This window comes from Dendrobates tinctorius, unplaced genomic scaffold (assembly GCF_039654945.1).
Source record: "Dendrobates tinctorius isolate UK_male_01 unplaced genomic scaffold, ASM3965494v1 ptg000046l, whole genome shotgun sequence".
NCBI lineage: Eukaryota > Metazoa > Chordata > Amphibia > Anura > Dendrobatidae > Dendrobates > Dendrobates tinctorius.
In genome coordinates, this window is record NW_027361714.1 from 61708014 (window position 1) to 61722571 (window position 14558).

Sequence of the window (14558 nt, forward strand, 5' to 3'; positions counted from 1 at the left end):
TCGTCATATACTGTATGGAACATTATATGGGACTAGAGTTGAGCGAAACGGGTCGAAAAAATTCAAAAGTCGCCGACTTTTGGCAAAGTCGGGTTTCATGAAACGAAACCCGAACCCTAGGATGAGGTCGGCCACGAGGTCGGCGACTTACGCGCCAAAGTCGCGTTTCAAAAGTTTGTTTTGCGCTCTTTTTCAGCCAATCAGGATCCACGGATACTGTGGGCAACGTGATGACATAGGCACGGGTCACCACCATCTTTCAGAAGGGCATGCAAGTGATTGGCTTGCTTTGGTGGGCGTCACAGGGGGTATAAAAGGGCGTGCACGCCGACCGCCATCTTACTTCTGCCGATCTTAGTATAGGGAGAGGTTGCTGCTGATTCTGTAGGGAGAGCGTTAGGCAGGGAAGAAGACAAAAAAACTGCTTCTGCTGCTAGCGATTTGGCCTGCACAACACACAAGTCACTGTGTGTGCAGTGCAAGGGGAGGCTATATTGTGGTGTATCAGTGGTGTTGGTTGTTGGGCTGCCTTTTAAGGCTTCCTGACACGCTGGCATTGCTGTTAACCAACTGCTCCGCAAACTGCTTTTTTAAAAGCAATCCAATCTCCCTTATCCTCTCGTCACTTTGGTCACAGGCAGCTGTGCCATCGAGCGTGTCACATAGCGCTCAGATATCAGTGGGCCGCACACAATCCACAAGTGTCCAGTGTCCAAAAGTGTACGCAGAGATTCAAAATCTCCATTATCCTCTCGTCACTTTGGTCACAGGCAGCTGTGCCATCGAGCGTGTCACATAGCGCTCAGATATCAGTTGGCCGCACACAATCCACCAGTGTCCAGTGTCCAAAAGTGTACGCAGAGATTCAAAATCTCCATTATCCTCTCATCACTTTGGTCACAGGCAGCTGTGCCATCGAGCGCGTCACATAGCGCTCAGATATCAGTGGGCCGCACACAATCCACAAGTGTCCACTGTCCACAAGTGTACGCAGAGATTCAAAATCTCCATTATCCTCTCGTCACTTTGGTCACAGGCAGCTGTGCCATCGAGCGTGTCACATAGCGCTCAGATATCAGTGGGCCGCACACAATCCACAAGTGTCCACTGTCCACAAGTGTACGCAGAGATTCAAAATCTCCATTATCCTCTCGTCACTTTGGTCACAGGCAGCTGTGCCATCGAGCGTGTCACATAGCGCTCAGATATCAGTGGGCCGCACACAATCCACAAGTGTCCACTGTCCACAAGTGTGTGCAGAAATTCTAAAACTCCCCTGTCCTATAGACACCTTGTACCATGTTTTACATTACTATATAGTTTGTTGGATTTTGTCTACATTTCTACCAAAAATGAGGAAGGCTGGTGGAAGAGGCCGTGGAATTGGGCGGGGGTTGGCAGCTGGTAATGATGGTGTTGGTGGTGGATCTGATGGTAGTGGCAAGAGCAAAATAGGACCGAATGCAGGAGGTGCTGACCCTGCGTCATCGTCTGGCTACATAAGGACTCGAACGCTTAGTTTTCTAGGAGTTGGCAAACCGCTTTTAAAGGCAGAGCATCAGGAAAAAGTTTTGTCTTACATTGCTGACTCAGCCTCCAGCTCTATCGCCTCCTCTTCTTCAGTTGTAAAAAGTAAAAGCACTGAGTCGTCATTGGAGGCTCATGTGTGGTTCATGAACCTTTCCTTGTGTCCTTCACCCCAACCAAGATTGAAGGATGACGCAGGCCATACTACTGATTACTCCATGGAGCTGTTTTCACATACCATGCCTGGATTATCAAGTCAAATGGTGAATTACCCAGGCCAAGATGAATCTGACATGGAGTGCACTGATGCACAGCCGCTGATGGATGATTCTGCTGGTACATTCACTCAGAGCACTACATTGTCCTCGCAGTGTACAGAGCCAGATTTTGACCCTGATGAGACTCAGGTGCCCCTTCCCGCACACTATACCACCATACACGGTGACACAGAGAAAGGTGCACATGACATAGAAGAGGAGGTGATGGATGACCCAGTTGTTGACCCAGATTGGCATCCATTGGGGGAAGAGGGTGCTGCTTCCAATAGCTCAGATGAGGAGGAGCATCCACAGCAGACATCGACATCGCAACAGCTGTTATCTGGCAGGCCCGGAGCACTCCAATGACAAGTTCCAAACATCAAAAGAGTTGCTGGACAGCTTGTCCAGAGGGTCAAAAGATCACAGCGTGCTAGGCCGCAAAATGTCTGCCAAAGTAGGAAGAGTGCAGTGTGGCAGTTTTTTGAACAAAATCCTCATGATCAGGCCAAGGTTATCTGTAAGAAGTGCGCAAAGACCTTTAGCCGAGGGAAAAATCTGAAAAATTTGAATACCAGTTGCATGCTTAGACATTTAACCAGCATGCACTTGCAAGCGTGGACACAACACCAAACCTCAAGTGCCACATGTGCAACTGATCACAACGAAGGTAGTCAGCAACGCTACATTGTTTCCCCCACTGTAAGCCCACCGGTTAGCACAGCAGCAAATGTTGAGGTGTCGTTGCAAGGCCACAGCAGTCAGGGAATCCCACTGTTATATCAACGAAAGACTGATTCTAGGCCATCAGAAAGAACACCAACTCCATCACCATCATCAACCCTCTCTCAGTCCGCCCTGTCCACTGCTACTTCCACCATATGCAGCTCTCAAGTCCAGCTCACCCTCCCAGACACTATGAGTAGGTCAAGAAAGTACTCAGTCTCTCATCCGCGTACACTGGGTTTGAACGCCCACATTGCCAAACTAATCTCGTTTGAGATGATGCCCTTTCGGTTGGTGGAAAGCACAGCTTTCCGCGAACTCATGGCCTATGCAGTACCACGCTATGACCTACCCAGTCGCCACTTCTTCTCTCGCAAAGATATCCCAGCCCTCCACCATCATGTGAAAGACCGCATTGTCCATGCACTCAAGCAGTCAGTGAGCGGAAAGGTGCACCTCACAACTGATGCATGGTCCAGTCGGCATGGCCAGGGCCGTTACGTGTCCATCACTGCACACTGGGTTAATGTGGTGGATGCAGGGTCCACAGGGGACAGCGGTGGTGGGGCAGTGCTGCCTAGCCCACGGTATAGGAAACAGTTGGCTGTAGGCGTTCGACCCTCCTCCTCCTCCTCCTCCTCCAGAAGCGACAGCTCGTCCACAGAGCGCAGTCGTACGAGCACTCCATCTGCAGCTGCCACTGTTGCACACGATGTGTCCCCCTATCGAGCAGCTAGTGGAAAGCGTCAGCAGGCTGTGTTGCAGATGATGTGTTTGGGCGACAGACACACCGCCGAGGTGCTGGCCGAGTACTTGAAGCGACAAACTGAGTCATGGCTGGGCAGTGTACATCTTGAGGCAGGCAAGGTAGTTAGTGATAACGGCCGTAATTTTGTGGCAGCCATAGCCCTTTCAAAACTCAGCCACATACCTTGCTTGGCTCACACCTTGAACCTGGTGGTGCAGTGCTTCCTCAAAAATTATCCGGAGTTAACAGCCCTGCTCCAGAAGGTGCGAAGACTGTGCGCGCACATCCGCCGGTCGCCTGTACACTCCGTTCGTATGCAGAAGCTGCAGCGATTGCTCCACCTTCCCAACCACCGCCTCATTATCGACATTGCAACAAGGTGGAACTCCACCCTGCACATGGTGGAGCGGCTGTGCGAGCAGAGGCAGGCCATAATGCATTTGTGGGAGGATACACGGCCAGGCACTTTGAGAGCAGACATGGAGTTGACAGGCGTGCAGTGGTCGAAGCTGAAAGACCTTTGTAAAGTCCTTCAGTGTTTTGAGGAATGCACACGGCTGGTAAGCGCAGACGACGCCATCCTAAGCATGAGCATCCCACTTATGCGTCTGCTCATGCAAACTTTGACGCACCTTAAGGAGCAGGCGTCTGCAGCCAATGTTGATGAGGAGGAAGAGGAGGAGGGAATCCTTGATGACATTCAGCCATTGTCTGCTCAGGGACCTCTCCTGGACGAGGTGGAGGAAGAAGAGGAGGAGGAGGATGATGGGGATGATTACTTAGGGGAGGAGGATGCATCTCGTGGGGCAAGTGAAAATGTTGGCGTGGCAAGGTCTGGTACAGGGTTTGTGCGTGACTGGAGGGATGTGGATTTGCCAGAAAGTGCTCCTCCAACCAGCACTCGCAGTGCATCATTGACACCGGGAACATTGGCCCACATGTCAGATTATGCCTTGCGGATCCTAAAAAGGGACCCCCGCATTGCCAAAATGATGAACGATGACGACTACTGGTTGGCCAGCATCCTGGATCCACGCTATAAAGGCAAATTACAAAACATCATGCCACAGGAGAACCTTGACCTAATATTGGCTAATAAACAAGCAACTCTGGTAAATCGGTTGCTTGAGGCATTCCCAGCACACAGCAGCGGTGATGGTTCTCACACGAGCCGTACGGGCCAGGGGCAGCTTGGCAGAGGTGTTCGTGGTGCACACAGCAGAAGTGGCGTTGGAGACAGGGGTTTCATGACAATGTTGTGGACTGATTTTTCAAATACCGCTCACACAACTGGTAATACTGCATCGATGGAAAGTGACAGGAGACAGCAGTTGTCAACTATGGTTACAAACTACTTTTCCTCCCATATCGATGTTCTCCCACACAGGTCATTCCCCTTTGACTATTGGGCCGCTAAACTGGACACCTGGCCTGAATTGGCACAATATGCCTTACAGGAGCTCGCTTGCCCAGCTGCAAGTGTTCTATCGGAAAGAGTCTTCAGTGCAGCTGGATCAATCCTGACAGAAAAAAGGACCCGTCTGTCAACCCAAAATGTGGATGATCTAACCTTCATTAAAATGAACCACGCATGGGTTTCCAAGGATTTTGTCCCACCTTCCCCTGATGACACATAGGGTGACAGAAAAATGGCTTGCTTTGGTCCACCTCTTCCTGGTACTTCACCTATTTCGCCTTTTGCATCAGTTGAATGTCCAACATCAACATATGCCACTTTCTAAAACTCCCTAACTGTGCTGCCTCCCCCCCCATGGCCGGGGTCACCACCTAGCGCACGACACCGTGCGAGTGCCGTTGCCCTGGACAGGTGGGTAGGCCGACTCTTGGGCGCGGGCACTGGCACAGGGTCCCTCATAGTGCAATCAAGTGTCTCTGACGGTGGTGGTGCACACCCGCCGTCAGACACACCGCTGTACTATGAGGGGCCCAGTGCCAGTACCGACGCCCACGAGTGGGCCCCCCTTGCTTGGCCAGGGCCCCAGCATTTGCAATCTTTACCTCTCCCTGCTCCTCCGCTGTGTAATCTGGGCCGTCAAATCCATACTGTGCCTGACACCGTCTGAGCCTGCCTCCTGAGACATATATTTTGAATGTGTACGCTATCCATACATGTTATCCAGGGATACGGTACCCTTTCTAACCTTTGTGCAATGACGTGCAATCCATACTGGGCCTAACACCGTCTGAGCCTGCCTCATGCTGTATAGACATATATTTTGAATGTGTACGCTATCCATACATGTTATCCGGGGATACGGTACCCTTTCTAACCTTTGTGCAATGACGTGCAATCCATACTGGGCCTAACACCGTCTGAGCCTGCCTCATGCTGTATAGACATATATTTTGAATGTGTACGCTATCCATACATGTTATCCGGGGATACGGTACCCCTTCTAACCTTTGTGCAATGACGTGCAATCCATACTGGGCCTAACACCGTCTGAGCCTGCCTCATGCTGTATAGACATATATTTTGAATGTGTACGCTATCCATACATGTTATCCGGGGATACGGTACCCCTTCTAACCTTTGTGCAATGACGTGCAATCCATACTGGGCCTAACACCGTCTGAGCCTGCCTCATGCTGTATAGACATATATTTTGAATGTGTACGCTATCCATACATGTTATCCGGGGATACGGTACCCTTTCTAACCTTTGTGCAATGACGTGCAATCCATACTGGGCCTAACACCGTCTGAGCCTGCCTCATGCTGTATAGACATATATTTTGAATGTGTACGCTATCCATACATGTTATCCGGGGATACGGTACCCCTTCTAACCTTTGTGCAATGACATGCAATCCATACTGGGCCTAACACCGTCTGAGCCTGCCTCATGCTGTATAGACATATATTTTGAATGTGTACGCTATCCATACATGTTATCCGGGGATACGGTACCCTTTCTAACCTTTGTGCAATGACGTGCAATCCATACTGGGCCTAACACCGTCTGAGCCTGCCTCATGCTGTATAGACATATATTTTGAATGTGTACGCTATCCATACATGTTATCCGGGGATACGGTACCCCTTGTAACCTTTGTGCAATGACGTGCAATCCATACTGGGCCTAACACCGTCTGAGCCTGCCTCATGCTGTATAGACATATATTTTGAATGTGTACGCTATCCATACATGTTATCCGGGGATACGGTACCCCTTCTAACCTTTGTGCAATGACGTGCAATCCATACTGGGCCTAACACCGTCTGTGCCTGCCTCATGCTGTATAGACATATATTTTGAATGTGTACGCTATCCATACATGTTATCCAGGGATACGGTACCCTTTCTAACCTTTGTGCAATCACGTGCAATCCATACTGGGCCTAACACCGTCTGAGCCTGCCTCATGCTGTATAGACATATATTTTGAATGTGTACGCTATCCATACATGTTATCCGGGGATACGGTACCCCTTCTAACCTTTGTGCAATGACGTGCAATCCATACTGGGCCTAACACCGTCTGAGCCTGCCTCATGCTGTATAGACATATATTTTGAATGTGTACGCTATCCATACATGTTATCCGGGGATACGGTACCCCTTCTAACCTTTGTGCAATGACGTGCAATCCATACTGGGCCTAACACCGTCTGAGCCTGCCTCATGCTGTATAGACATATATTTTGAATGTGTACGCTATCCATACATGTTATCCGGGGATACGGTACCCTTTCTAACCTTTGTGCAATGACGTGCAATCCATGCTGGGCCTAACACCGTCTGAGCCTGCCTCATGCTGTATAGACATATATTTTGAATGTGTACGCTATCCATACATGTTATCCGGGGATACGGTACCCCTTCTAACCTTTGTGCAATGACGTGCAATCCATACTGGGCCTAACACCGTCTGAGCCTGCCTCATGCTATATAGACATATATTTTGAATGTGTACGCTATCCATACATGTTATCCAGGGATACGGTACCCTTTCTAACCTTTGTGCAATCACGTGCAATCCATACTGGGCGTGAGAACGGCTGGCGAGCTGTTAAGCAAGCTACAGCACCTGTCCAGACAAGTACAGGGATTCCCTAGCGAGGAGACTTATTTGATTGTTTTCTATGTTGGGACAGCAATTTTTTGGGGAGCACTATACTCTGGAGAATGATAGATGGGGCCCACCATACACTGGAACATTCCAAAGGTGGACATCAGACACTGGAGCAGCATTTACAGGGCCCATTATACACTAGAGCATTAGAAATGGGGCCCATTATGTTTGGAGCATTATTTGGGCCCATAAGACAGTGGAGCTTCATCCATGGGGACCAACATATACTGTAGCATTATGTGGAGCTCATCATATACTGTTTCAAACATTATATGGGACCAATGATTTTGTATGGAGAAATAGATGGGCCTCGTCATGAGATGTAAAAAGTGAGGTATTTTTCATTGTACTATACCGCTATTTCTCTGCCGTATCGGAGCATGATGAGTTGTGGTATGTGTTAAAGGGGCGCTCTTTCGCCCAGGGCACATGAAAACCTGCAGCCAGCCCTCCCCCCCCACAAATTTAGCCAAATAACCCCCATTTTTCAGTGCGTAACTTGTATTATGAAGTTAATTAAGGTTGACAAGCTTAAGTAAGAAGAATTGATGCTTTTGGCATTCAAATGGGCACTGTAGGTGTGTTTCCTGTCCTCCTCTCACTGCCGACTTTTATTCCCCATTGACTTACATTGGGTTTCGTGTTTCGGGACGACCCCGACTTTTCCCTATAATCGGACGATCTTGCTCGACCCGACTTTTGGAAAAGTCGGGTTTCACGAAACGAAACGCGACCCTAAAAAACCAAAAGTCGCTCAACTCTATATGGGACCAATTATTCTGTATGGAGAAATATATGGGGCTCATTATTCTGTATGGCGTACTATGTGGTGGCCATAATACTGTATGGAGTAATATACTGTCCGTTTTTTGAGCTATTGGAGAATTTAAAATAAATATCAGTCATGTCATGTAAGAAGTGTTTGGCATGTAAGAAGTGACGTAGTTTTCATTGTACTATACCAATATTTCTCTGCCATATCGAAGCATCATGAATTGTGGTATATGTTAAAGGGGCCCACTGACACTTTTTGGCTCAGGCCACACGAAAACCTGGAGCCAGCCCTACCCCCCCACAACTTTAGCCAAATAACCCCCAGTTTTCAATGCGTAACTATTATTATAAAGTAAATTAAGGTTGACAAGCTTAAGTAAAAAGAATTGATGTTGTTGGCATTGAAATGGGCACTGTAGGTGTGTTTCCTGTCCTCCACTCCCTGACGACTTTGCTTCCCCATTAACTTGCATTGGGTTTCGTGTTTCAGTCGGACCCCAACTTTTCCCTATAGTCGGACGATTTCGTTCGACTCGACTTTTGAGAAAGTCGGATTTCATGAAACCCAACTCGACCCTAATAAAGGCAAAGTCACTCATCTCTACTCACCACACATCTAGATAAGTTCCTTCGGGGGTCTAGTTTGTGGGGGAGCTCCAATGTTTAGGTGCACAGGGGTTCTCCAAACGCGACATGGTGTCTGCTAACGATTTGAGCTAATTTTCCATTCAAAAAGTCAAATGGCGCTCCTTCCCTTCCGGGCCCTGCAGTGCACCCAAACAGTGGTTTATGACGAAATGTGAGGTATCGGTGTACTCAGGAGAAATTACCCAACAAATTTTAGGATCCACTTTATCCTGCTGCCCATGTGAAAATGAAAAAACTGAGGCTAGAAGAAAATTTTTGTGAAAAAAAAGTACTTTTTTTTTTACGGAACAATTTGTGAAGAACCTGGGGGTTCAAAGTGCCCATTATGCATCTAGATAAGTTCCTTGGAGGGTCTAGTTTCCAAAATGGGGTCACTTGTGGGGGAGATCCAATGTTTAGGCGCACAGGGGCTCTCCATACGCGACATGGCAACCGCTGTTTATGACCACATATGAGGTATCGGTGTACTCAGGAGAAATTGCCCAACAAATTTTAGGATCCATTTTATCCTGTTGCCCATGTGAAAATGAAAAAAAATGATGTTGAAATAAAATTTTTGTTGGAAAAATTAAAATGTCCATTTTTTCTTTCCACGTTGCTTTAGTTCCTGTGAAGCACCTGAAGGGTTAATAATCTTCTTGAATGTAGCTTTGAGTAGCTTGAGGGGTGCAGTTTTTAGAATGGTGTCACTTTTGAGTATTTCCTGCCATATAGACCCCTCAAAGTGACTTCAAATGTCAGGTGGTCCCTAAAAAAATGGTTTTGAAAATTTTGTTGTAAAAATGAGAATTTGCTGGTCAACTTTTAACCCTTATGACTTCCTAACAAGAAAAATTTTGTTTCCAAAATTGTGCTGATGTAAAGTAGACCATGTGGAAAATGTTATTTATTAACTATTTTGTGTCACATAACTCTCTGGTTTAACAGAATAAAAATTCAAAATTTGAAAATTGCAAAATTTTCAAAATTTTCACCAAATTTCCCTTTTTTTCACAAATAAACGCAAAAATTATCGACCTAAATTTACCACTGACATGAAGCCCAATTTGTCACGAAAAAACATTCTCGGAATTGCTAGGATGCGTTGAAGCGTTCCTGAGTTATTACCTCATAAAGGGACACTGGTCAGAATTGCAAAAAATAGCCTGGTTATTAAAGTCAAAATAGGCTGGGTCATGAAGGGGTTAATAAAAAAGAAAAAGCATTCATCTGTAAAAGAATTACATTCTGTGAACTATTGCATGCACATAGATGCATATACAAAACGGAAGGGTACTCGGAAGCACTATGTCGACTCCATCTCTTTCAAGAATACTTCACTAGTATATGTTCAGGACTACTAATAAATTGTTTTATCTACAGGAAAGTAATGGACGTTAAAGAGTTAGACCTGTGGAAACTGGCATACAGTGGATCATGCAGTGACATTTGTGTATGGAAATCTACCGCTTTGGATGGAACGTTTCAGTTCAGAGCGGCAGCTGCCAACTTGATAGGTCTCGGAAATTACAGTGACTTCAGTGAAGATATTCTGCTATATAAAGGTAGTTACAAGTTTGTCATAAGCTTTATTTAATTTGTTAGTATCTGTAGCTGACATAGCAGCTGCAATGGAGCTCTGTAATTGGGAAAGGGGCATTTTCAATCAGCGACGAGCCACAGTTAATATTGATTATTGATGGTGGAAAGTGAAAATGGAGAAACTTATGATTTATCCACACATCCATGTGTCACGGTCCAAGTACACCCTGCAATGCACAGACTGGCCATTGCCATTCATTGGTCCCCTAACTTGAACTTGACAGCTTAGAGGCTCAGGAGACCTTCCAGCCAGTCCATGCATAACAGATTGTGATACATGGATGAGTGAATGTAGCCTTCGACAGATCTATGGGAGGCCAATAAAGTAAAGAATAAACAAAGGGATTAGAGAGACAATCAAAATAATCATCTTTTCTTGTTAAAACTGGACCCCATTACAAGACTGCTATGGGGCCAACCAGGACAAAGCCCTAAAATAAATCCGAAATTGAAAAAAATAAAGTGGAGGTGTTCAGAATTTAATTAAAAAATGTGCTGAAAGCAGACAACATTTTAAAATTAATAAATATAATACGCACTATTTACTCATTCAATCGCAGCCCTGTTGCTCCACAGGTCTATGTTGATACTACAGCCATGATTTTGCTTACATCTTTCACATCATGGTTGCAGCCAGCAGCCTTGATGCATATTTTGATACGTCAGCTAATGTTGCCATTATGAGAACTCAAACAGGTGTACAAAAAGGCTTTTTATATATAAATCATGTTTTCCACAAATAGCTTCTCTACCCAGCTTTAGAAAATTGTTTACTTTAACACATTTATCATCCTAGAAAAATCTGGTCATTTTCAAATATATTTCATATGAGTATATTGTAGCCTGTTCTCTCATCTTTCTGTAAGTCAATGGATTGTTTAAAAGTTAGACTGAAATAAAATACAATGGGTTTCGTTCTTTGATCAAAACTGGCTGATACAAAAATTGCACTTGTCTGAAGTAAGGGTAGTTCATTAAAAAAAATATAGCAGATACGATAGAATTTATTTACGAGGTTATCATGGTCAAGCATGAAAGTCTCCCATATGTATCTTGACTTGCAAATAGGTAACAGCAAGCACTGCAGACACATGAAGAACATATACCATGGCCAGTGGAGTAACATGTTCACTAAGGATATTGTATAGATTTCCATAAATAAAGGCGTAAGGAAAGAAAATCTACCATCAATTTCAACTGTTTTATTCCTATTCTGCCAGCGTAGGGGATACCCCCCAAAATAGGGCATGTTCTGCCTTCTTCCACGTATGACGCTGTGTGGATTCCAGCATACGGCTTAACCTTTCATCCACTCCCAGAAACAAGACTGTATGGGTGCTTAAGTCTATATTTATTGGGATGATATGGACAACAATGGGAGATGATAACAGATGGTATAGTAGAACACAGTAGTAAATGAGATCAGGGGTCATTGTACAAAGTTGTAATTATATCAGAGATTGTTGTACACAGATATGGATGATTCAGCTATTGTTGTACAAAATGTGGATGATTCAGGTAAAAACTATAAGAAACAGATAAAGCAGCATGTCAGTACTGGTAGACAATATACAATTCATCAGTACTGGCAGGTAATCACAGCAATACAGGTATTATCACAACAGTAGTGTTAGGACTGGTGGAACGCACCAAATTATAAAATAATAGTCGGTGTGTTCGCAGCCCGGGGTCCACCGTGCAGAGGTGGTACACTGCTGCTAGGTAATGGCGGAAGAATTAAGCAGTGTCAAAACAGTTACACATGGTTTACGTCACCCAATGTGAACAGGAGCGAACTCTGTTAATGCACAGAGCCGCACAACCGCTGAACATAGATGCCGGAGCCTGTTTAGCTCAACGAGCCCGGCGAAAAGAGCGCACATTGTACGGCCACAGAACTCTACCCCAAGGACACGGGGTTTAGAGTCCCTCTATGCCAACTGAGCACGCGGCGTCGCTGCTGCGGGCGCCGCTATAGACGCTGGCTATGGAGTGTGGAGCACGTGCACAGAGGCGTGCCGAGTCACTGGTGAGGACTGATGCCTGACTCAACCTCTGGCCTACCTACGCCTAAGCCTGGGTGCTAGCAGGCTAGGCTGCACAACACATGCGTACCAAGGGTAGGGGTTTCTTAATGAGTCATTCACCAGAGACATTCATACGTGCATACATGACTCACTCCACATAGTCTGTAAATACAGTCTATCCTAGCGCATGGCCGAGTGGCCATGTGAACCTTTTAGAGCCGCGAGCGTCCGGGACCTTCCTGGCTTCTCGGATGGGCCAAGGAGCAGGACCTGAGCACGTGACCTTTGATCTCCAATGAGAGATCTCTCCACAGGCATGCTCAGTGGCCCGACATGGGGACTTAGTCCCTGGAGAATCTCGCTGCTGAGCAGCATGTATTGCCATAGCTGTGCCAGAGGTGGCAGCAGCAAGCAAACCCATGGAGCTGGTCTGGGCAGAGTGCCTGGACCGACGAGTTTGCTGAGCAACCTCCTCTGCAGCTGGAGAGGAATGGGAGACCGCTGGAAGTAAGGCTCGGGATTCTCGCTGTGCAATGACAGAAATCTGACACCTAACAAGTAGCAATGATACAGGATGCTGTTATATCAGTAGCATGCTTTATATAGAAGCTGAGCAATATAACATACACACACATAAAAGAGAAAGATGTCACTAATGGCTGCCAGCTTTGCACTTACTGAACGGAGGATGCATAACTATCATGCAGTGTACTAGCATTACAGGAGCTGCACATGCATTGCAAACATCATGAGGAATGCATTATGGCCAGCTAACAGAGATGCATAACATATATTCATAAATGTATTAAACCTTACCGGAATCCGCTTGTTATAAGCAATGGTTTTGCAGAGAGCTGAGCACATGTGAGGTACTCAGAAGACGGCTGGAAATGGTTACATGTTGTTGACCAGGGCAGAAAGAGAGAGCAGTTCTGAACAGTTAACCATTTTGGGGGGACAGAAGATTCCAAACTCATGAATAAAAAGGAGAAAGGCAACTTATGACACCTACTGGCGATAGCTGGAAGAGCACTTAAAATATCTTGCTGCACAGAATGGGCAGAACAAGACAAGTGTGGCAAGAGTGTAGTATCCACTAAATCCATGGTTTGGTTAGTTGGTATGTTTTATCAGATGTTAAAAGTGTTTCTTGAAGACAAGTATTGTGTAGATGAAAAGGTCTGAGTTTAGAAAGTGAAAAGAAAGGTAAGGATGTTCCCTGGTGTTGGAGTTGCACTGTGGGTACAACACCATTATATATTTGTGGACAATGTCAGAGAACAAACTGGAGCTTATGTACCCCAAAAAAGTATGAGGCTTACTTCTTATGAAAAGTAAAATTTTTCAAATATATTTAAAAATTGTCATAATCACGTAAAGATTACTTTGAAAAGACAGTGACCAGTATCTGGAGAATGGTGAAGACACAAATTATGTACCAGCATAATCGGGCACTAAACACTAGTACAGAAAATGCATGTATATCTTTGTGTCGTAACAGTTAAACAAAACAAAGTGATTTGGTACCGTGTTAGCCAATAGAAAAAAAGATACCTTTGTCCCCCCGGGGGAGGGGAGGGAGCCACCAGAAACACTGTAATTTATCAAATGTGAAATCCAAGGCATCTAAATATGTAATTTGGTGATGAAAAATTCTGATGTACAATTGTACCTGAATACAGAGATATATGCCAGAAAGGTTAACTTATTGTTATGAAAGTAGATGCATGTGCTGCCAGTTCACAACACCATACCCTGGGCAGATATTGCTAGGGGAACAAATAGTAGCCATACAATTGAATACATTATTGCTCACCCATAAAGTGCAGGAGTCATCTGTATGCGCTGGTCAAGCCCCAACATGCGTTTCACATCAGCTTCCTCGGGGGACCAATCAGTTGTGCTTTGGGGTGGGCCTGAGGGCAGTTTTCTTCTTGGTTTCTCTTGCCTAGAGCACCAAGAGAAGACTCTGCCTACAATCTCACCCTGGAGCACAAGCATCTCATTAACTGAAAACTTCTACCACTGATTACGCAAGAACCACAAGACAGATTTCTTCACCGCAGTTATCATATTAATGAATGTAACAACGCCAACCCGATAATGCCTGTAGTTTACTTACTGTAGAGTGAATTCAAGTCAAATTGGAAGGTTAGGGTAGAGAACAAATAA

At 45.7% G+C, this 14558-nt stretch overlaps 1 protein-coding gene across 2 annotated transcripts in view; it reads left to right on the forward strand.

Moving 5' to 3' along the window:
• The window catches only part of ROS1 (ROS proto-oncogene 1, receptor tyrosine kinase), a 493170-nt gene that overhangs the window by 361039 nt on the left and 117573 nt on the right, over nt 1-14558 (forward strand). For both annotated transcript variants that reach the window (XM_073575944.1, XM_073575945.1), the window contains exon 31: nt 10141-10322. In XM_073575944.1, coding sequence (XP_073432045.1) covers nt 10141-10322 — 182 coding nt within the window. The remainder of the gene's footprint in view (nt 1-10140; nt 10323-14558) is intronic.